The sequence below is a fragment of the Oncorhynchus gorbuscha genome, linkage group LG13 (genome assembly GCF_021184085.1).
Source record: "Oncorhynchus gorbuscha isolate QuinsamMale2020 ecotype Even-year linkage group LG13, OgorEven_v1.0, whole genome shotgun sequence".
Classification (NCBI taxonomy): Eukaryota; Metazoa; Chordata; class Actinopteri; order Salmoniformes; family Salmonidae; genus Oncorhynchus; species Oncorhynchus gorbuscha.
The window spans coordinates 501,653-524,788 of NC_060185.1; the positions used below are offsets into that span (position 1 = coordinate 501,653).

General features: G+C 46.4%; 1 protein-coding gene across 1 annotated transcript in view; it reads right to left on the reverse strand.

The window, feature by feature from the left end:
• Positions 1 to 952: 952 nt before the first annotated feature.
• LOC123993816 (nectin-2-like) overlaps positions 953 to 23,136 on the reverse strand; it is a 30,925-nt gene continuing 8,741 nt past the window's right edge. Inside the window, exons 2-3 of the mRNA XM_046296286.1 lie at positions 8,273 to 8,366; positions 953 to 1,189 (exon numbers count right to left, since the gene is read on the reverse strand). Of these exons, the coding sequence (XP_046152242.1) occupies positions 953 to 1,189; positions 8,273 to 8,366 (331 nt within the window). The remainder of the gene's footprint in view (positions 1,190 to 8,272; positions 8,367 to 23,136) is intronic.

The following is a 23,136-nucleotide window of genomic DNA, read 5'->3' on the forward strand; positions in this document are numbered from 1 at the left end:
GTACACCAACATGGCTCTGCAGTACCCTGTACACCTGTACACCAACATGGCTCTGCAGTACCCTGTACAACATGGCTCTGCAGTACCCTGTACAACATGGCTCTGCAGTACCCTGTACAACATGGCTCTGCAGTACCCTGTACAACATGGCTCTGCAGTACCCTGTACAACATGGCTCTGCAGTACCCTGTACAACATGGCTCTGCAGTACCCTGTACAACATGGCTCTGCAGTACCCTGTACAACACGGCTCTGCAGTACCCTGTACAACACGGCCCTGCAGTACCCTGTCCAACACGGCCCTGCAGTACCCTGTCCAACACGGCCCTGCAGTACCCTGTCCAACACGGCCCTGCAGTACCCTGTCCAACACGGCCCTGCAGTACCCTGTCCAACACGGCCCTGCAGTACCCTGTCCAACACGGCCCTGCAGTACCCTGTCCAACACGGCCCTGCAGTACCCTGTCCAACACGGCCCTGCAGTACCCTGTCCAACACGGCCCTGCAGTACCCTGTCCAACACGGCCCTGCAGTACCCTGTCCAACACGGCCCTGCAGTACCCTGTCCAACACGGCCCTGCAGTACCCTGTCCAACACGGCCCTGCAGTACCCTGTCCAACACGGCCCTGCAGTACCCTGTCCAACACGGCCCTGCAGTACCCTGTCCAACACGGCCCTGCAGTACCCTGTCCAACACGGCCCTGCAGTACCCTGTCCAACACGGCCCTGCAGTACCCTGTCCAACACGGCCCTGCAGTACCCTGTCCAACACGGCCCTGCAGTACCCTGTCCAACACGGCCCTGCAGTACCCTGTCCAACACGGCTCTGCAGTACCCTGTCCAACACGGCTCTGCAGTACCCTGTCCAACACGGCTCTGCAGTACCCTGTCCAACACGGCTCTGCAGTACCCTGTCCAACACGGCTCTGCAGTACCCTGAACTCCTGGCCTTTACACATGTACAACATGGAAGTATCGTACCCTGTACACCTGTTCAACATGGCTCTGTAGTACCCTGTACACCTGGCCTATACACCTGTACAACATGGCTCCGTAGTACCCTGTACACCTGTTCACCTTGGTCAAGGCTGCTCTACTCACCGGCTTGTTAGTGAAGGGTGTTGACTCAGAGGGTACCATGTCGTAATATGGAGGCTGCAGAGGAAGCTTCTTGTCCAGGGTAAGCACCTAAACAGGAAACACCACAGCTCAGAGTGGAGTAATGTGAAAATGGAGACGCCATAGAAATATCATCAGTAGAACAGACCTAGTCACCCTTATTGGTATACAATATATGACTATTACCACAGGATGGATGGAGGGTCATAAATCAAATGTCAATCATTAATAAAGCCCTTCTTACATCAGCAGATGTCAAAGTACTATAACGAAACCCAGCCTAAAACCCCAAACAGCAAGCAATGCAGGTGTAGAGGCACGGTGGCTAGGAAAAACTCCCTAGAAAGAGAGAAACCTAGGAAGAAACCTAGAGAGGAACCAGGCTCTAAGGGGTGGCCAGTCCTCTGGCTGTGCTGGGTAGAGCGGAACCAGGCTCTGAGGGGTGGCCAGTCCTCTGGCTGTGCCGGGTGGAGATTAAGAGTACATGGCCTTTAAGGCCAGATCGTACTTCAAGGTGTTCAAACGTTCATAGATGACCAGCAGGGTTGTACAGTGTGCAACAGGTCAGTATCTCAGGAGTAAATATCAGTTTACTTTTCATAGCCGATCATTCAGAGTGTCTCTACCGCACCTGCTGTCTCTAGAGAGTTGAAAACAGCAGGTCTTTAAAACACAGGCTTCCAGGGAAGGCAATTTTAGGGCTTCACCATGTTTTATCAAAATGTACAGCTAGGTGTCGTCCACATAGCAGAGAAAGTTGACATTGTGTTTCTTAATGACATCAGCAAGATGTAGAATATATAGTGAAAACCGTAGTGGTCCTAAAATGGATCCTTGAGGAACGCTGAAACGTAAATCAAATCAAAGTTTATTTGTCAGGTGTAGTGGACCTTCAGTGAAATGCTTACTTACAGGCTCTAACCAATAGTGCAAAAAAGGTATTAGCTGAACAATCTGTAGGTAAAGAAATAAAACAGTAAAAAGACAGGCTATATACAGTAGCGAGGCTATAAAAGGAGCAAGGCTATAAACAGACACTGGTTAGTCAGGCTGATTGAGGTAGTATGTACATACAGCTCTTTCAGTAGTTTAGTTAAGAGGGTCCAGATTGTCTAACCCAGCTGATTTGTAGGGATCCAGATTTTCCAGCTCTTTCAGAACATCAGATGTCTGGATTGGGGTGAAGGAGAAATGGGGGAGGCTTGGGCAAATTGCTGTGGGTGGTGCAAGGCTGTTGACCGGGGTAGGGGTAAACAGTTGGAAAGCAATGCCAGCCGAAGAGAAAAATGCTTATTAAAATGATGGTGGTAGTGACAGTGTTTCCTAGCCTCGGTGCAGTGGGCAGCTGGGGAGGAGGCGCTCTTATTCTCAGTGGACTTCACAGTGTCCCAAAACTAATTGGAATTAGTGCTACAGGATACACATTTCTTTCCTAACTGACTATGTATATTGGTTACTGACTTCCCTGAAAAGTTGTGTATCATGGGGGCTATTCGATGCTAATGCAGAAGACAGGATGTTAATGTGATGGTCAAGGGCAGTCAAGTCTGGGGTGAACCAAGCGCAATATTGGTTCTTAGTTCTCCATTTTTTTGAACGGGGCATGCTTATTTAAGATGGTGAGGAAAACACTTAAAGAGCAACCAGGCATCCTCTACTGATGGGATGAGATCTAAATCCTTCCAGGATACCCGGGCCAGGTCGATTAGAGAGGCCTGCTCGCTGAAGTGTTTTTTGGGAGCATTTGACAGTGATGAGGGGTGGTCGTTTGACCGCAGACCGATTACGGACGCAGGCAATGAGGCAGTGATTGCTGAGGTCCTGGTTGAAGACAGCAAAGGTGTATCTGGCTTCCTGGTAAGGCAAGGGCTGATTTCAAGGTTTTACTGTTAACCCTACAAAGCACTACAGGGGCTTGCTCCTACCTATCTTTCCGATTTGGTCCTGCCATACATACCTACACGTAAGCTACTGTCACAAGACGCAGGCCTCGTTGCAGTCCCTAGAATTTCTAAGCAAACAGCTGGAGGCAGGGCCTTCTCCTATAGAGCTCCATTTTTATGGAATGGCCTGCCTTGTCTCAGGGTGGTAAGTTGGTGGTTGAAGATATCCCTCTAGCGTGTGGGGGCTGTGCTTTAGCAAAGTGGGTGGGGTTATATCCTGCCTGTTTGGCCCTGTCCGGGGATATCGTCAAATGGGGCCACAGTGTCTCCTGACCCCTCTTGTCTCAGCCTCCAGTATTTATGCTGCATGAGTTTGTGTCGGGGGGTTAGGGTCAGTCTGTTACATCTGGAGTATTTCTCCTGTCTTAACCGGTGTCCTGTGTGAATTTAAGAATGCTCTCTCTAATTCTTTCTTTCTCTCAGAGGAACTAAGCCATAAGAACATGCCTCAGGACTATCTGGCATGATGACTCCTTGCTGTCCCCAGTCCACCTGGCCATAGTGCTGCTCCAATTTAAACTGTTCTGCCTGCGGTTATGGAACCCTAAGACAGCAGGAGGGGTAGACATACTCTGAATGATCGGCTATGAAAAGCCAACTGACATTTACTCCTGAGGCGCTGACCTGTTGCACCCTCTACAACCACTGTGATTATTATTATTTGACCCTGCTGGTCATCTATGAACATTTGAACATCTTGGCCATGCTCTGTTATAATCTCCACCCGGACAGCCAGAAGAGGACTGGCCACCCCTCAGAGCCTGGTTCCTCTCTAGGTTTCTTCATAGGTTCTGGCTTTTCTAGGGAGTTTTTCCTAGCCACCGTGCTTCTACACCTGCATTGCTTGATGTTTGGGGTTCTAGGCTGAGTGTCTGTATAGCACTTTGTGACATCAGCAGAAGTTATAAGGGCTTGATAAATACATTTGATTGATATTTAGAGTGCAGGTTGGTCAGGATTATATCTATGGGAGTGGTGCTGGGGGCGCAGGGCCTGGGTTAACCTCCACATGACAAGAGGAACAGAGGAGGAGTAGGATATGGGAATGTCTAAAGGCTTTAAGAACTGATCGTCTAGTGCTTTCGGGACAGAGAGTAAAAGGAGCAGATTTATGGACATGGTAGAATAGATTCAACCTAGGCATTGAGTGACAATGAGAGGTTGTCTCTAGAGGCACCAGTTTAGCCAGGTGGGGTCACCGCATGTGTGGGGGATGGAACAAAAGGGCCATGTAAGGCTTGTTGGGTGGGGCTAGGGGCTCTACAGTGAAATAAGACAATCACTAACCAAAACAGCAATAGACAAGGCATATTGACATTAGACAGGGGCATGTGTAGCCGAGTGATCATAGAGTCCAAAGAGTAGTAATAGATGAGTCAGTGAGCCAATTCAGCAGTTACTACTACGCTAGGCAAGCAGAAGCCACTGCGATTCAGACAGCTAGAGGGCCGGAACTAGCAGATAGGCCTCCAGAGACGTCGCAACGCAAGAGCCACCTCGGACGATTACGTCGACAGACCAGTTGTGATGGATCGGTGGGGCTCTGTGTCGGCAATAAACGGTCCAGGCCAATTTGCAAGAGGTATTGAAGCCCAAGAATTGGCTGGTGGACCTCTTCGGCTAGCCTGGAGGCTAGCTCAAGGCTAACTGGTGCTTGCTTCTTGACAAAGACATTAGCCAGGAGTAGCCAATTGATATCAGCTAGCTAGCTGTGATGATCTGATGATCTGGTGTAATGATTCAGCGCTTGCGGTAGGAATCCGGAGATGTGATAGAGAAATCTGTCCGATATGCTTTGGATTGATATCAGGCTGTGCAGACTGGCAGGTATTGACCGAGCTGAGGCTGTCTGGTGACCGAGTTAACAGTGAAGACCGCTAGCAGTGGCTAACTGACTACTAGCTGCTAGTCAGCTGGCTAGCTTCTGATGGGGGTTCCGGTTCTAAAGTATAAAAATAGCAGATCCATACCACTTTGGGTGAGGCGGGTTGCAGGAGAGTATATTCAGTCTGTAGATGGAAAGTGAGATTAAAATATATACAAAATATGTAAGAATAAAAACAAGGGTAAAAAAATAATATGTACACGGGACAAGACAAAACTCACGTCCGACTGCTATGTCATCTTGGAAGACTTAAAGACAGGAGGCAAACCAACTAGAGGTGTTAAACCTTCATCTATCAAAACCAAAGGAGCACTGGGCCAGCTACTCTTAAACAGCACCTGGGCCTTCAGAGGTGAAACACCTTCCCACTAACGAGATGACAACCAGTACAGGTGTAACACATACTGACTAACGAGGTGACAACATCGGCCCTACGCTCTAATGAGTTATAAACCTCAGCCTGTAACAATAAGGTTACTGTCAACATCTTGTTGTGAAAGATGTTTGTTTGTGTGTTTGTCTTGCTCACGCCATATGTTTTATATGATAAGCTATCACTGCATGTCTAACATCATTCACTTTTATGGCACTATTCAGCATTACTCTATACATTCATAGGTTGCACCTCCGTCACTCAGTCACTGTTATGAACGTTCTCAAGCCACCCTCTACTGGTGGAGCCATGGTGGTGCTCTAAAGATGTGATAAGCCCAGTCATTCTGGACAGAGGCTAACGACTGTTTATTCTAAATTTACACTATAAAGCCTGGAAATACAATGGCATTGATAAAGTAGTCAAATAATTAGAAGGAAACAACTTCGCCAGCATTATCATGTCGTCAAATGTATTTTACACAGATGGGAATGTTGTCATTAGCTAGCAAATCGACAAAACAAAAAAATGCTAGCAATGCTAACGTTAGCTAACTAAAATCCAGTGTCTTCCCCTCAATCTTAGCTCGCTAGCTAACGTTATACTGCATCTAAAGTCAATCTGGCGACATCAAAATGATGACAAAATGTTTTCCTACTATGTCTTCTTTTGAATGGCATTTTATTTCCAAGCCACTGTACTTCTGATAATCTTAATCAGCGCTCATTAACAATGCGTCCAAAATTAACGTTGAAAACAATACTGTGACTAAACATGCAACCAAAGAATAGATCTACTCACAACACAGGAAAACAGAGAGGAAAAGAGGGATTTACAGTACAGAGAGAATACAAGAGGACACAGTTTATTATATGATCCACACAATCAATGTTCCCTCAAAAAAAAAACTATTGGCCATTGAGCAAATTTCAGGTCTGCTGAGCGCAAACTTGAACGTGTGAAAATTCTGTGCAACTTCTGGCATGAGTTTATTGTGAACACTGAGGCTGTACCCGCTTTAAGTTACAGTTATAACAGTGGCCAAGTAGACTACTGTGGCTGTTTGATCATAATGTAGGCCTGCCAGAGTGGCCTAGCATCAAAAACAAAGGACAAATGCATCCCATAACATTTTAACATGGAAATAGCTGTTCTATCATTCAGCCTACAGTAGCAGCCAATGTGTGGTGTTCAATATAGGCCTACATTCAAATCGGGATAAAGTGACTATGCATTGATAATTAACAGCGAGTAGCAGCTGTATAAAAACAAAGGGGGGGAGGTGAATGTAAATAGTCTGGTGGCCATTTGATTAATTGTTCAGCAGTCCTATGGCTTGGGGGTAGAAGCTGTTAAGGAGCCTTTTAGACCTAGACTTGGTGCTCCAGTACCGCTTGCCGTGCGATAGCACAGAGAACAGTCTATGATTTGGGTGACTGGAGTCTTGGACGATTTTTTGGGCCTTCCTCTGACACCACCAAGTATATAGGTCCTGGATGGCAGAAAGCTTTGCCCCAGTGATGTACTGGGCCACACGTACTATCCTGTGTAGCACCTTGTAGTTGGAGGCCGAGCAGTTGTCGTACCAGGCAGTGATGCAACCGGTCAGGATGCTCTCAATGGTTCAGCTGTATAACATTTTGAGAATCTGGGGACCCATGCCAAATCTTCAGTCTCCTCAGGGGGAAAAGGTGTTGTCGTGCCCTCTTCATGACTGTCTGGATGTGTTTGGAATGTTTGTTGGTGATGTGAACACCAAGGAACTTGAAACTCTCAACCTGTCCCGTCAATGTTAATGGGGGCATGTTCAGCCCTCCTTTTCCTGTAGTCCACGATCAGCTCCATTGTCTTGCTCAGATTGAGTGAGAGGTTGTTGTCTTTGACCTCCTCCCTATTGGCTGTCACATCATTGTCGGTGATCAGGCCTAGCACTGTTGTGTCATCAGCAAACTTAAACTTAACCATGGTGTTGAAGTCATGCTTGGCCACGCAGTCGTGGGTGAATAGGGAATGCAGGCTCACGTCAATGGGCAGATCACGGCTGGATTTCCCTTTGCAGTCCATAATAGTTTTCAAGCCCTGCCACATCCGACGAGCGTCAGAGCCAGTGTAGTAGGATTCAATCTTAATCCTATATTGACGCTTTGCTTGTTTGATGGTTCGTCTGAGGGCATAGCGGACCCGGTTATTACCGAGGGGCTTTCTACTGGGCCCACCCACAATCACAGCCATACTCTGGACCTGGTTATTACCGAGGGGCTTTCTACTGGGCCCACCCACAATCACAGCCATACTCTGGACCTGGTTATTACCAAGGGGCTTTCTACTGGGCCCATCCACAATCACAGCCATACTCTGAATCTGGTTATTACCAAGGGGCTTTCTACTGGGCCCATCCACAATCACAGCCATACTCTGAATCTGGTTATTACCAAGGGGCTTTCTACTGGGCCCACAATCACAGCCATACTCTGGACCTGGTTATTACCGAGGGGCTTTCTACTGGGCCCACCCACAATCACAGCCATACTCTGGACCTGGTTATTACCAAGGGGCTTTCTACTGGGCCCATCCACAATCACAGCCATACTCTGAATCTGGTTATTACCAAGGGGCTTTCTACTGGGCCCATCCACAATCACAGCCATACTCTGGACCTGGTTATTACCAAGGGACTTTCTACTGGGCCCACCCACAATCACAGCCATACTCTGGACCTGGTTATTACCGACAAAACACACACACATTATACATATATATATATATAATTTTTTTATCCCAGCCCCTATCCCCACAGGAGGCCTTTTGGTAGGCCGTCATGGTACATAATAATTATTTCTTAACTGAGAAGTTAAAAGGTGTTTTAGCAGCTAAAACTTTCAGATTATTATTATTATTATATTTAAAAAATATGTAAATTAACTTTTTCAAAAATTTGAGGAGGATCTTACCTGGATGTCATCGGATGTCAAGTGGCCCTTCAAATCACTGCTCCTCTTTTTGGGCGGCGGAGGGGCCGGCTTGTGGGCGGGCGGGAGGTCGGTCCTGTTATCACAGAGGGGTGAGGAGAAAAACATGACACTCTGCACAGTGAGGGCTTTCCACCTCTACCATTCCAGCCCGCTCACACCACTCAACCTGTATGACTGCAGTAATGACAAGCTGTCTGGCTGCACTTGCCTTGGTCTCTCTCTCCCTCTTCCCTCCATCGTTAGGACGGAGTTCTGACAGACATCAACCATCGTGTTCCGACCGACCGTGGGGCCAGCAGCAGCCATTTCCTGTTTGTCCACCTTTTCTGCTGATGCAGCCCCAACAGGGTGGGACATTAAACTACCTGATGCTGCCCCAACAGGGTGGGACATTAAACTACCTGATGCTGCCCCAACAGGGTGGGACATGAATACCCCTGATGCTGCCCCAACAGGGAGGGACATTAAACTACCTGATGCTGCCCCAACAGGGAGGGACATTAAACTACCTGATTCTGCCCCAACAGGGTGGGACATTAATACTCCTGATGGGTAGGACATGAAACTACCTGAATGAACCAGAAGACAGAGAGAGCTATGTACCTATACATACACAAAGGTGATATCGGCACTGAATAAAAATATAAATGCAACATGTGAAGTGTTGGTCCCAGGTTTCATGAGCTGAAATAAAAGATACCAGAAATGTTCCAAACAAACAAAAAGCTTATTTCTCAAATGTTGTGCCCAGATTTATGAACATCTCTGTTAGTGAACATTTCTCCAGCCACCTGAGAGGTGTGGTATATGTAGAAGCTGATTAAACAGCATGATCATTACGCAGGTGCACGTTGTGCTGAGGACAATAAATGGCCACTCCAAAAGTTGTCACACAACACAATGCCACAGATGTCTCAAGTTTTGAGCGTGCATTTGGCATGCTGACTGTAGGAATGTCCAACAGTGCTATTGCCAAATAATTTAATGTTAATTTCTCTACCATAAGCCACCTCCAACATTGTTTTAGGAAATTTGGCAACACGTCCAAACGGCCTCACAACCGCAGACCAAGTGTAGGGCGTTGTGTGGGCGAGCACTATGCTGATGTCAACGTTGTGAACAGAGTGGTGGTAGGGTTATTGTATGGGTAAGTATAAGCTAAGGACAATGAACACAATTGCAACATTCCACAGGCCACAATCAACAGCCTGATAAACTCTGTGCAAAGGAGACGTGTCACACTAAATGAGGCAAATGGTGGTCACACCAGATACTGACTGGTTTTCTGATCAAATCAAATTGTTTTAGTCACATGCTCTGAATACAACAGGTTACAGTGAAATACTGACTTACGAGCCGCTAACCAACAATGCAGTTTAAAAATGTACAGATAAGAATAAGAGATAAAGTAACAAGTAAAATAAGAGCAGCAGTGAAATAACAACAGCGAGACTATATACAGGGGGTACCGGTACAGAGTCAATGTGGAGGCTATATACAGGGGGTACCAGTATAGAGTCAATGTGGAGACTATATACAGGGGGTACCGGTACAGAGTCAATGTGGAGGCTATATACAGGGTGTTACGGTGTTACGGTACAGAGTCAATGGAGGGAGGCTAGAGTCAATGTGGAGGTATACAGGGGTACCAGTATAGAGTCAATGTGGAGACTATATACAGAGTCAATGTGGAGGCTATATACAGGGGTTACGGTACAGAGTCAATGTGGAGGCTATATACAGGGTATTACCGGTACAGAGTCAATGTGGAGGCTATATACAGGGGGTACCAGTATAGAGTCAATGTGGAGACTATATACAGGGTGTTACGGTACAGAGTCAATGTGGAGGCTATATACAGGGTGTTACGGTACAGAGTCAATGTGGAGGCTATATACAGGGGGTACTGGTACAGAGTCAATGTGGAGGCTATATACAGGGGGTACTGGTACAGAGTCAATGTGGAGGCTATATACAGGGTATTACGGTACAGAGTCAATGTGGAGACTATATACGGGGTGTTACGGTACAGAGTCAATGTGGAGGCTATATACGGGGTGTTACGGTACAGAGTCAATGTGGAGGCTATATACAGGGTGTTACGGTACAGAGTCAATGTGGAGGCTATATACAGGGGGTACTGGTACGGAGTCAATGTGGAGGCTATATACAGGGGGTACTGGTACAGAGTCAATGTGGAGGCTATATACAGGGTATTACGATACAGAGTCAATGTGGAGGCTATATACAGGGTATTACGGTACAGAGTCAATGTGGAGACTATATACAGGGTATTACGGTACAGAGTCAATGTGGAGACTATATACAGGGTATTACGGTACAGAGTCAATGTGGAGACTATATACAGGGTGTTACGGTACAGAGTCAATGTGGAGACTATATACACGGTATTACGGTACAGAGTCAATGTGGAGACTATATACAGGGGGTACCGGTACAGAGTCAATGTGGAGGCTATATACAGGGTATTACGGTACAGAGTCAATGTGGAGACTATATACAGGGTATTACGGTACAGAGTCAATGTGGAGACTATATACAGGGTGTTACGGTACAGAGTCAATGTGGAGACTATATACACGGTATTACGGTACAGAGTCAATGTGGAGACTATATACAGGGGTACCGGTACAGAGTCAATGTGGAGGCTATATACAGGGTATTACGGTACAGAGTCAATGTGGAGACTATATACAGGGTATTACGGTACAGAGTCAATGTGGAGACTATATACAGGGTGTTACGGTACAGAGTCAATGTGGAGGCTATATACAGGGTGTTACGGTACAGAGTCAATGTGGAGGCTATATACAGGGTGTTACGGTACAGAGTCAATGTGGAGACTATATACAGGGTGTTAGGGTACAGAGTCAATGTGGAGGCTATATACAAGGGGGGTACCGTTACAGAGTCAATGTGGAGGCTATATACAGGGGGTACCGGTACAGAGTCAATGTGGAGGCTATATACAGGGGATACTGGTACAGAGTCAATGTGGAGGCTATATACAGGGGGTACTGGTACAGAGTCAATGTGGAGGCTATATACAGGGTATTACGGTACAGAGTCAATGTGGAGGCTATATACAGGGTATTACGGTACAGTGTCAAAGTGGAGACAATATACAGGGTATTACGGTACAGAGTCAATGTGGAGACTATATACAGGGTGTTACGGTACAGAGTCAATGTGGAGACTATATACAGGGTATTACGGTACAGAGTCAATGCGGAGACTATATACAGGGTATTACGGTACAGAGTCAATGTGGAGACTATATACGGGGTGTTACGGTACAGAGTCAATGTGGAGGCTATATACGGGGTGTTACGGTACAGAGTCAATGTGGAGGCTATATACAGGGTGTTACGGTACAGAGTCAATGTGGAGATTATATACAGGGTGTTACGGTACAGAGTCAATGTGGAGGCTATATACAGGGGGTACTGGTACGGAGTCAATGTGGAGGCTATATACAGGGGGTACTGGTACAGAGTCAATGTGGAGGCTATATACAGGGTATTACGGTACAGAGTCAATGTGGAGGCTATATACAGGGTATTACGGTACAGAGTCAATGTGGAGACTATATACAGGGTATTACGGTACAGAGTCAATGTGGAGACTATATACAGGGTGTTACGGTACAGAGTCAATGTGGAGACTATATACAGGGGGTACCGGTACAGAGTCAATGTGGAGACTATATACAGGGTGTTACGGTACAGAGTCAATGTGGAGACTATATACAGGGGGTACCGGTACAGAGTCAATGTGGAGGCTATATACAGGGTGTTTGTTACCTAGGATAGGATAAGTAATCCCTCTCACCCCCCCCCCTTTAAGATTTAGATGCACTATTGTAAAGTGACTGTTCCACTGGATGTCATAAGGTGAATGCACCAATTTGTAAGTCGCTCTGGATAAGAGCGTCTGCTAAATGACTTAAATGAAATGAAATAAATGTTACGGTACAGAGTCAATGTGGAGGCTATATACAGGGTGTTACGGTACAGAGTCAATGTGGAGGCTATATACAGGGTATTACGGTACAGAGTCAATGTGGAGGCTATATACAGGAGGTACCGGTACAGAGTCAATGTGGAGGCTATATACAGGGGGTACCGGTACAGAGTCAATGTGGAGGCTATATACAGGGGGGGTACTGGTACAGAGTCAATGTGGAGGCTATATACAGGGGGGTACTGGTACAGAGTCAATGTGGAGACTATATACAGGGGGGGGGGGGGGTACTGGTACAGAGTCAATGTGGAGGCTATATACAGGGGGGGTACTGGTACAGAGTCAATGTGGAGGCTATATAAAGGGGGGTTACTGGTAAAGAGTCAATGTGGAGACTATATACAGGGGGTACTGGTACAGAGTCAATGTGGAGGCTATATACAGGGGGTACCGGTACAGAGTCAATGTGGAGGCTATATACAGGGTTTATTATGGTACAGAGTCAATGTGGAGGCTATATACTGGGGGTACCGGTACAGAGTCAATGTGGAGGCTACATACAGGGGGTACCGGTACAGAGTCAATGTGGAGGCTATATACAGGGGGTACCGGTACAGAGTCAATTTGGAGGCTATATACAGGGGGTACCGGTACCGAGTCAATGTGGAGAATACATACAGGGGGTACCGGCACAGAGTCAATGTGGAGGCTATATACAGGGGGTACCGGTACAGAGTCAATGTGGAGGCTATATACAGGGGGTACCGGTACAGAGTCAATGTGGAGGCTATATACAGGGGGTACCGGTACAGAGTCAATGTGGAGACTATATACAGGGTTTATTATGGTACAGAGTCAATGTGGAGCCTATATACAGGGGGTACCGGTACAGAGTCAATGTGGAGGCTATATACAGGGGGTACCGGTACAGAGTCAATGTGGAGGCTATATACAGGGTTTATTACGGTACAGAGTCAATGTGGAGGCTATATACAGGGGGTACCAGTACAGAGTCAATGTGGAGACTATATACAGGGTTTATTACGGTACAGAGTCAATGTGGAGGCTATATACAGGGTTTATTACGGTACAGAGTCAATGTGGAGGCTATATACAGGGGGTACCGGTACAGAGTCAATGTGGAGACTATATACAGGGGGTACCGGTACAGAGTCAATGTGGAGACTATATACAGGGTGTTACGGCACAGAGTCAGTGTGGAGGCTATATACAGGGGGTACTGATACAGAGTCAATGTGGAGGCTATATACAGGGGGTACCGGTACAGAGTCAATGTGGAGGCTATATACAGGGGGGGTACTGGTACAGAGTCAATGTGGAGACTATATACAGGGTTTATTACGGTACAGAGTCAATGTGGAGGCTATATACAGGGGGTACCGGTACAGAGTCAATGTGGAGACTATATACAGGGGTACCGGTACAGAGTCAATGTGGAGGCTATATACAGGGTGTATTACGGTACAGAGTCAATGTGGAGGCTATATACAGGGGGTACCGGTACAGAGTCAATGTGGAGGCTATATACAGGGGGTACCTGTACAGAGTCAATGTGGAGGCTATATACAGGGTATTACGGTACAGAGTCAATGTGGAGGCTATATACAGGGGGTACCTGTACAGAGTCAAAGTGGAGGCTATATACAGGGTATTACGGTACAGAGTCAATGTGGAGGCTATATGTAGTCAACAACTACAGACCAGTATCCCTTCTTTCTTTTCTCTCCAAAACTCTTGAACGTGCCGTCCTTGGCCAGCTCTCCCGCTATCCCTCTCTGAATGACCTTCTTGATCCAAATCAGTCAGGTTTCAAGACTAGTCATTCAACTGAGACTGCTCTTCTCTGAGGCGCTCCGCACTGCTAAAGCTAACTCTCTCTCCTCTGCTCTCATCCTTCTAGACCTATCGGCTGCCCGATACTGTGAACCATCAGATCCTCCTCTCCACCCTCTCCGAGTTGGGCATCTCCGGCGCGGCCCACGCTTGGATTGCGTCCTACCTGACAGGTCGCTCCTACCAGGTGGCGTGGCGACAATCTGTCTCCTCACCACGCGCTCTCACCACTGGTGTCCCCCAGGGCTCTGTTCTAGGCCCTCTCCTATTCTCGCTATACACCAAGTCACTTGGCTCTGTCATAACCTCACATGGTCTCTCCTATCATTGCTATGCAGACGACACACAATTAATCTTCTCCTTTCCCCCTTCTGATGACCAGGTGGCGAATCGCATCTCTGCATGTCTGGCAGACATATCAGTGTGGATGACGGATCACCACCTCAAGCTGAACCTCGGCAAGACGGAGCTGCTCTTCCTCCCGGGGAAGGACTGCCCGTTCCATGATCTCGCCATCACGGTTGACAACTCCATTGTGTCCTCCTCCCAGAGCGCTAAGAACCTTGGCGTGATCCTGGACAACACCCTGTCGTTCTCAACTAACATCAAGGCGGTGGCCCGTTCCTGTAGGTTCATGCTCTACAACATCCGCAGAGTACGACCCTGCCTCACACAGGAAGCGGCGCAGGTCCTAATCCAGGCACTTGTCATCTCCCGTCTGGATTACTGCAACTCGCTGTTGGCTGGGCTCCCTGCCTGTGCCATTAAACCCCTACAACTCATCCAGAACGCCGCAGCCCGTCTGGTGTTCAACCTTCCCAAGTTCTCTCACATCACCCCGCTCCTCCGCTCTCTCCACTGGCTTCCAGTTGAAGCTCGCATCCGCTACAAGACCATGGTGCTTGCCTACGGAGCTGTGAGGGGAACGGCACCTCAGTACCTCCAGGCTCTGATCAGGCCCTACACCCAAACAAGGGCACTGCGTTCATCCACCTCTGGCCTGCTCGCCTCCCTACCACTGAGGAAGTACAGTTCCCGCTCAGCCCAGTCAAAACTGTTCGCTGCTCTGGCCCCCCAATGGTGGAACAAATGGTGGGTTAGGGTGACGCAATACGAAACATGTCCCAGTCCACGTGATGGAAGCAGTCTTGGAGTGTAGAGTCAGCTTGGTCTGACCAGCGTTGGACAGACCTCAGCGTGGGAGCCTCTTGTTTTAATTTCTGCCTGTAGGCAGAAATGGCCAGGGCGTGATACCTTTGTAGTAGTAGTAACAATAGTAGTAGTGGGATATGTTTTCCATAGGTGGAGGAATTAGCTAGTTACTGACGCTAAAGTGCCGTGTTGGAATTTAAATTCCCAGAATAACATAAGGATATCTACTGAGAGTAAGTTACACGCTGTCATGTTTAAACTTGCCTCCACAATGAACTGGTCTTGTTGTAAACTCAGACCTACATCAACAGCTAACAATGTGCACCTCCATTAATGGGAGAAAACAACACTTTCATCAACAACACCAGCAACCTGAAGTTGCATGAGGTAGCATCTCTGATCAGTCACAACAACAACTTCTGTAGTGTGTATGTACATAAAGCTACATAGGATGGAGAAGCAGCCAGCCAGCGTGACTTTGTGATAGGAAGACACAAATGAAAAACAACAAACAGCTGTAGCCCCAGCTCACCAGAGCATTGTAGAGACCAAGCAATGACCAGGAAGAGAAACAGAGGAGCAGAGAACCATGAGTTACTACCAGTTCCCTCTGCTCTCTACTGAACAGCTGTGGTTCAACCAGTTCCCTCTGCTCTCTACTGAACAGCTGTGGTTCAACCAGTTCCCTCTGCTCTCTACTGAACAGCTGTGGTTCAACCAGTTCCCTCTGCTCTCTACTGAACAGCTGTGGTTCAGCCTGATCCCTCTGCTCTCTACTGAACAGCTGTGGTTCAACCAGTTCCCTCTGCTCTCTACTGAACAGCTGTGGTTCAGCCTGATCCCTCTGCTCTCTACTGAACAGCTGTGGTTGAACCAGTTCCCTCTGCTCTCTACTGAACAGCTGTGGTTCAGCCTGATCCCTCTGCTCTCTACCGAACAGCTGTGGTTGAACCAGTTCCCTCTGCTCTCTACTGAACAGCTGTGGTTGAACTAATTCCCTCTGCTCTCTACTGAACAGCTGTGGTTCAGCCTGATCCCTCTGCTCTCTACCGAACAGCTGTGGTTCAACCAGTTCCCTCTGCTCTCTACTGAACAGCTGTGGTTCAGCCTGATCCCTCTGCTCTCTACTGAACAGCTGTGGTTCAACCAGTTCCCTCTGCTCTCTACCGAACAGCTGTGGTTGAACCAGTTCCCTCTGCTCTCTACTGAACAGCTGTGGTTGAACCAGTTCCCTCTGCTCTCTACTGAACAGCTGTGGTTCAGCCTGATCCCTCTGCTCTCTACCGAACAGCTGTGGTTGAACCAGTTCCCTCTGCTCTCTACTGAACAGCTGTGGTTGAACCAATTCCCTCTGCTCTCTACTGAACAGCTGTGGTTGAACCAGTTCCCTCTGCTCTCTACTGAACAGCTGTGGTTGAACCAGTTCCCTCTGCTCTCTACTGAACAGCTGTGGTTCAGCCTGATCCCTCTGCTCTCTACCGAACAGCTGTGGTTGAACCAGTTCCCTCTGCTCTCTACTGAACAGCTGTGGTTGAACCAATTCCCTCTGCTCTCTGCTGAACAGCTGTGGTTCAGCCTGATCCCTCTGCTCTATACCGAACAGCTGTGGTTCAACCAGTTCCCTCATGCAGTCAGCCCCAGGCAGTCAGCCCCAGGCAGTCAGCCACAGGCAGTCAGCCACAGGCAGTCAGCCCCAGGTAGTCAGCTACAGGCAGTCAGCCACAGGTAGTCAGCTACAGGCAGTCAGCCCCAGGCAGTCAGCCCCAGGCAGTCAGCCCCAGGCAGTCAGCCCCAGGCAGTCAGCCCCAGGCAGTCTTTACCTCTTCCGAATAGCTTTTCAAGTCTCTCTCTTTTGTTGTCACTCATTCTGCAAACTAGAAGACTGTTCCTATAATACACAAATTAACTAAAATCTTCATTTGGTAAGTCAAAAGGTCAAACCAGTTGATAGCCAGTGCACTGTAACAGCATATTGGTAAGGAGCTTTTAAAAAAAAAAATTAAAATGGACCCCACAATACTCTTCTGAGACTCTATCTTGAAGACCTTCCTCCTCCACGGTCAAAACACTACAGAATGCTCAGGGAGGTTCAGGGGGGATAGCCAGGTAAAAACATGAGTAATCCCGAAACAGAAAATAATCATTTGTGACAGGGATTTTACAAAAATGGAAAATTACTTTTAGGGACACGTTGACAAAAAAAGTAGCTGATATTGGGATCCCTGGTTTGAGGTAAAGCACATTTTCTAAAGAGAATATTCAAGTAAGATCAGTCTGACAGTTTGTCAAGCAGGTTTATGCCTTGATCAAACCATTTGCCCCATATTTATCAACACGACTGCATACCTATAAATCTATAACAATATCTCTAACTATATAACAATACCTATAAATACCTATAAATCTATAACAATATAACTATATAACAATATAACCATATTTATACCTATATAACCATACCTATAAATCTATAACAATACCTATAACTATATAACCATATAACCATATTTATACCTATATAACCATACCTATAAATATATAACAATATCAATAACTAGATATACATGTTTATAACTATATATCCATATATCAATAACTATATATCATGTGTATAACTATCTATAACTATCTAAATAAACATATCAGTCACAGTCTACTGCAGAGATAGCCTGCAAAGTAATGTCATACTTTCCAGGTCCATACCCAAACAGTTTGAACTACTAATTTTGAAAATGACTCTCTCCAGAAATAAGTCTCTCACTGTTGCCGCCTGCTACCGACCACCCTCAGCTCCCAGCTGTGCCCTGGACACCATTTGTGAATTGATCGCCCCCCATCTAGCTTCAGAGTTTGTTCTGTTAGGTGACCTAAACTGGGATATGCTTAACACCCCGGCAGTCCTACAATCTAAGCTAGATGCCCTCAATCTCACTCAAATCATCAAGGAACCCACCAGGTACAACCCTAACTCTGCAAACAAGGGCACCCTCATAGACGTCATCCTGACCAACTGGCCCTCCAAATACACCTCCGCTGTCTTCAACCAGGATCTCAGCGACCACTGCCTCATTGCCTGTATCCGCCACGGAGCCGCAGTCAAACGACCACCCCTCATCACTGTCAAACGCTCCCTAAAACACTTCTGTGAGCAGGCCTTTCTAATCGACCTGGCCCGGGTATCATGGAAGGACATTGACCTCATCCCGTCAGTTGAGGATGCCTGGTCATTCTTTAAAAGTAACTTCCTCACCATTTTAGATAAGCATGCTCCGTTAAAAAAATGCAGAACCAAGAACAGATACAGCCCTTGGTTCACTCCAGACCTGACTGCCCTCGACCAGCACAAAAACATCCTGTGGCGGACTGCAATAGCATCGAATAGCCCCTGTGATATGCAACTGTTCAGGGAAGTCAGGAACCAATACACGCAGTCAGTCAGGAAAGCTAAGGCCAGCTTCTTCAGGCAGAAGTTTGCATCCTGTAGCTCCAACTCCAAAAAGTTCTGGGACACTGTGAAGTCCATGGAGAACAAGAGCACCTCCTCCCAGCTGCCCACTGCACTGAGGCTAGGTAACACGGTCACCACCGATAAATCCATGATTATCGAAAACTTCAATAAGCACTTCTCAACGGCTGGCCATGCCTTCCGCCTGGCTACTCCAACCTCGGCCAACAGCTCTGCCCCCCCCGCAGCTCCTCGCCCAAGCCTCTCCAGGTTCTCCTTTACCCAAATTTACCAGATAGCAGAACCCAAATTTACCTTTACCCAGATAGCAGATGTTCTGAAAGAGCTGCAAAACCTGGACCCGTACAAATCAGCTGGGCTTGACAATCTGGACCCTCTATTTCTGAAACTATCTGCCGCCATTGTCGCAACCCCTATTACCAGCCTGTTCAACCTCTCTTTCATATTGTCTGAGATCCCCAAGGATTGGAAAGCTGCCACAGTCATCCCCCTCTTCAAAGGGGGAGACACCCTGGACCCAAACTGTTATAGACCTATATCCATCCTGCCCTGCCTATCTAAGGTCTTCGAAAGCCTAGTCAACAAACAGGTCACTGACCATCTCGAATCCCACCGTACCTTCTCCGCTGTGCAATCTGGTTTCCGAGCCGGTCACGGGTGCACCTCAGCTACACTCAAGGTACTAAACGATATCATAACCGCCATCGAAAAAAGACAGTACTGTGCAGCCATCTTCATCGACCTCGCCATGGCTTTCGACTCTGTCAATCACCATATTCTTATCGGCAGACTCAATAGCCTCTGTTTTTCGGATGACTGCCTTGCCTGGTTCACCAATTACTTTGCAGACAGAGTTCAGTGTGTCAAATCGGAGGGCATGCTATCCGGTCCTCTGGCAGTCTCTATGGGGGTGCCACAGGGTTCAATTCTCAGGCCGACTCTTTTCTCTGTATATATCAATGATGTTGCTCTTGCTGCGGGCGATTCCCTGATCCACCTCTACGCAGACTACACCATTCTATATACTTTTGGCCCGTCATTGGACACTGTGCTATCCAACCTCCAAACGAGCTTCAATGCCATACAGCACTCCTTCCGTGGCCTCCAACTGCTCTTAAACGCGAGTAAAACCAAATGCATGCTTTTCAACCGATCGCTGCCTGCACCCGCATGCCCGACTAGCATCACCACCCTGGATGGTTCCGACCTTGAATATGTGGACACCTATAAGTACCTAGGTGTCTGGCTAGACTGCAAACTCTCCTTCCAGACTCACATCAAACATCTCCAATCGAAAATCAAATCAAGAGTCGGCTTTCTATTCCGCAACAAAGCCTCCTTCACTCACGCCGCCAAGCTTACCCTAGTAAAACTGACTATCCTACCGATCCTCGACTTTGGCGATGTCATCTACAAAATGGCTTCCAACACTCTACTCAGCAAACTGGATGCAGTCTATCACAGTGCCATCCGTTTTGTCACGAAAGCACCTTATACCACCCACCACTGCGACTTGTATGCTCTAGTCGGCTGGCCCTCACTACATATTCGTCGCCAGACCCACTGGCTCCAGGTGATCTACAAGTCCATGCTAGGTAAAGCTCCGCCTTATCTCAGTTCACTGGTCACGATGGCAACACCCATCCGTAGCACGCGCTCCAGCAGGTGTATCTCACTGATCATCCCTAAAGCCAACACCTCATTTGGCCGCCTTTCGTTCCAGTACTCTGCTGCCTGTGACTGGAACGAACTGCAAAAATCGCTGAAGTTGGAGACTTTTATCTCCCTCACCAACTTCAAACATCAGCTATCTGAGCAGCTAACCGATCGCTGCAGCTGTACATAATCTATTGGTAAATAGCCCACCCATTTTCACCTACCTCATTCCCATACAGTTTTTATACTGTTTTTATTAATTTACTTTTCTGCTCTTTTGCACACCAATATCTCTACCTGTACATGATCATTTATCACTCCAGTGTTAATCTGCAAAATTGTATTATTCACCTACCTCTTCATGCCTTTTGCACACATTGTATATAGACTGCCCATTTTTTTTCTACTGTGTTATTGACTTGTTAATTGTTTACTCCATGTGTAACTCTGTGTTGTCTGTTCACACTGCTATGCTTTATTTTGGCCAGGTCACAGTTGTAAATGACAACCTGTTCTCAACTGGCCTACCTGGTTAAATAAAGGTGAAATAAAAAATAAATAAAAATAAAAACAAATAGTTAACAATCAGGATGCAATCTTTAATGTATCAGGACACGTATAACTATAGGTCCAGTATAACCAACCAGCTGCTCAGAGAAGAGCTAAATAAAAATCCGGGAGTTAAGAGAAGGCCTAAAGGGGCTAGCGGACCATATCTGGGGCTCAATAAACCAGCTGCAAATACCCAGAGGAGGGCCAATCATTTTCTTCAAAAAATGACAGCGCTGGATGATATGGAAGCATATCTTACCACCTTCGAAAGGACGGCAGAGAGGGAGAAGTGGCTGAAAGAAGAATGGGCAGGGCTTCTGGCACCACACCTGGCAGGGGACGCTCAAAAAGCGTATTTCCACCTGGAGTTGAAAGATGCACAGGATTACGATAAACTAAGGGGGGAGATCCTGAATAGACTGGGATTGACCGATACCGTGAGGGCACACCGCTTCCACCAGTGGTCCTACCGACCAGGACATCCCCCACGAACACAGATGTTCGACTTGATTCACCTGGCACGGAAATGGTCAAACATCAGCTATCCGAGCAGCTAACCGATCGCTGCAGCTGTACATAGTCTATTGGTAAATAGCCCACCCATTTTCACCTACCTCATCCCCATACTGTTTTTACACTGTTTTTTATTTATTTACTTTTCTGCTCTTTTGCACACCAATATCTCTACCTGTACATGACCATCTGATCATTTATCACTCCAGTGTTAATCTGCAAAATTGTATTATTCGCCTACCTCTTCATGCCTTTTGCACACATTGTATATAGACTGCCCATTTTTCTTTTCTACTGTGTTATTGACTTGTTAATTGTTTACTCCATGTGTAACTGTGTTGTCTGTTCACACTGCTATGCTTTATTTTGGCCAGGTCGCAGTTGCAAATGAGAACTTGTTCTCAACTAGCCTACCTGGTTAAATAAAGGTGAAATAAAAAATAAAATAAAAATCAATAACTATATATACATGTGTATAACTATATAATCATATCTTTACCTATATAACCACATCTATAACTATATATCATATGTATAACTATATAGCTTTATCTATAACTATCTAAATAAACATATCAATAACTATATATACATGTGTATAACTATATAACCATATCTACAACTATATAACCATATTTATAAATATATAACCATATCTATAACTATACAACTATAAACTCATATATATAACTATATAACCATATCTATAACTAAATAACCATATTTATAACTATATAACCATATTTGTAACAATATAATCATATCTATAACTATATAACCATATTTAAACTATATAACCGTATTTATAACTGTATAACCATATTTATAACTATATAAACATATATATAACTATATAACCATATTTATAACTATATAATCATATCTATAACTATATAACCGTATTTATAACTATATAACCACATCTATAACTATATAACCATATCTATAACGATATAATCATATCTATAACTATAAAATCAGATCTACAACTAAATAACCATATCTATAACTATATAACCGCTCAGCCCTGCTGTAGAGACAGAGTGATGACACCATCAGCCCTGCTGTAGAGACAGAGTGATGAACACATTAAACCATCAGCCCTGCTGTAGAGACAGAGTGATGACACCACCAGCCCTGCTGTAGAGACAGAGTGATGAGCACATTAAACCATCAGCCCTGCTGTAGCGACAGAGTGATGAACACATTAAACCATCAGCCCTGCTGTAGAGACAGAGTGATGAACACATTAAACCATCAGCCCTGCTGTAGAGACAGAGTGATGACACCATCAGCCCTGCTGTAGAGACAGAGTGATGAACACCATCAGCCCTGCTGTAGAGACAGAGTGATGACACCATCAGCCCTGCTGTAGAGACAGAGTGATGAACACCATCAGCCCTGCTGTAGAGACAGAGTGATTAACACATTAAACCATCAGCCCTGCTGTAGAGACAGAGTGATGAACACCATCAGCCCTGCTGTAGAGACAGAGTGATGAACACCATCAGCCCTGCTGTAGAGACAGAGTGATTAACACATTAAACCATCAGCCCTGCTGTAGAGACAGAGTGATGAACACCATCAGCCCTGCTGTAGAGACAGAGTGATTAACACATTAAACCATCAGCCCTGCTGTAGAGACAGAGTGATGACACCATCAGCC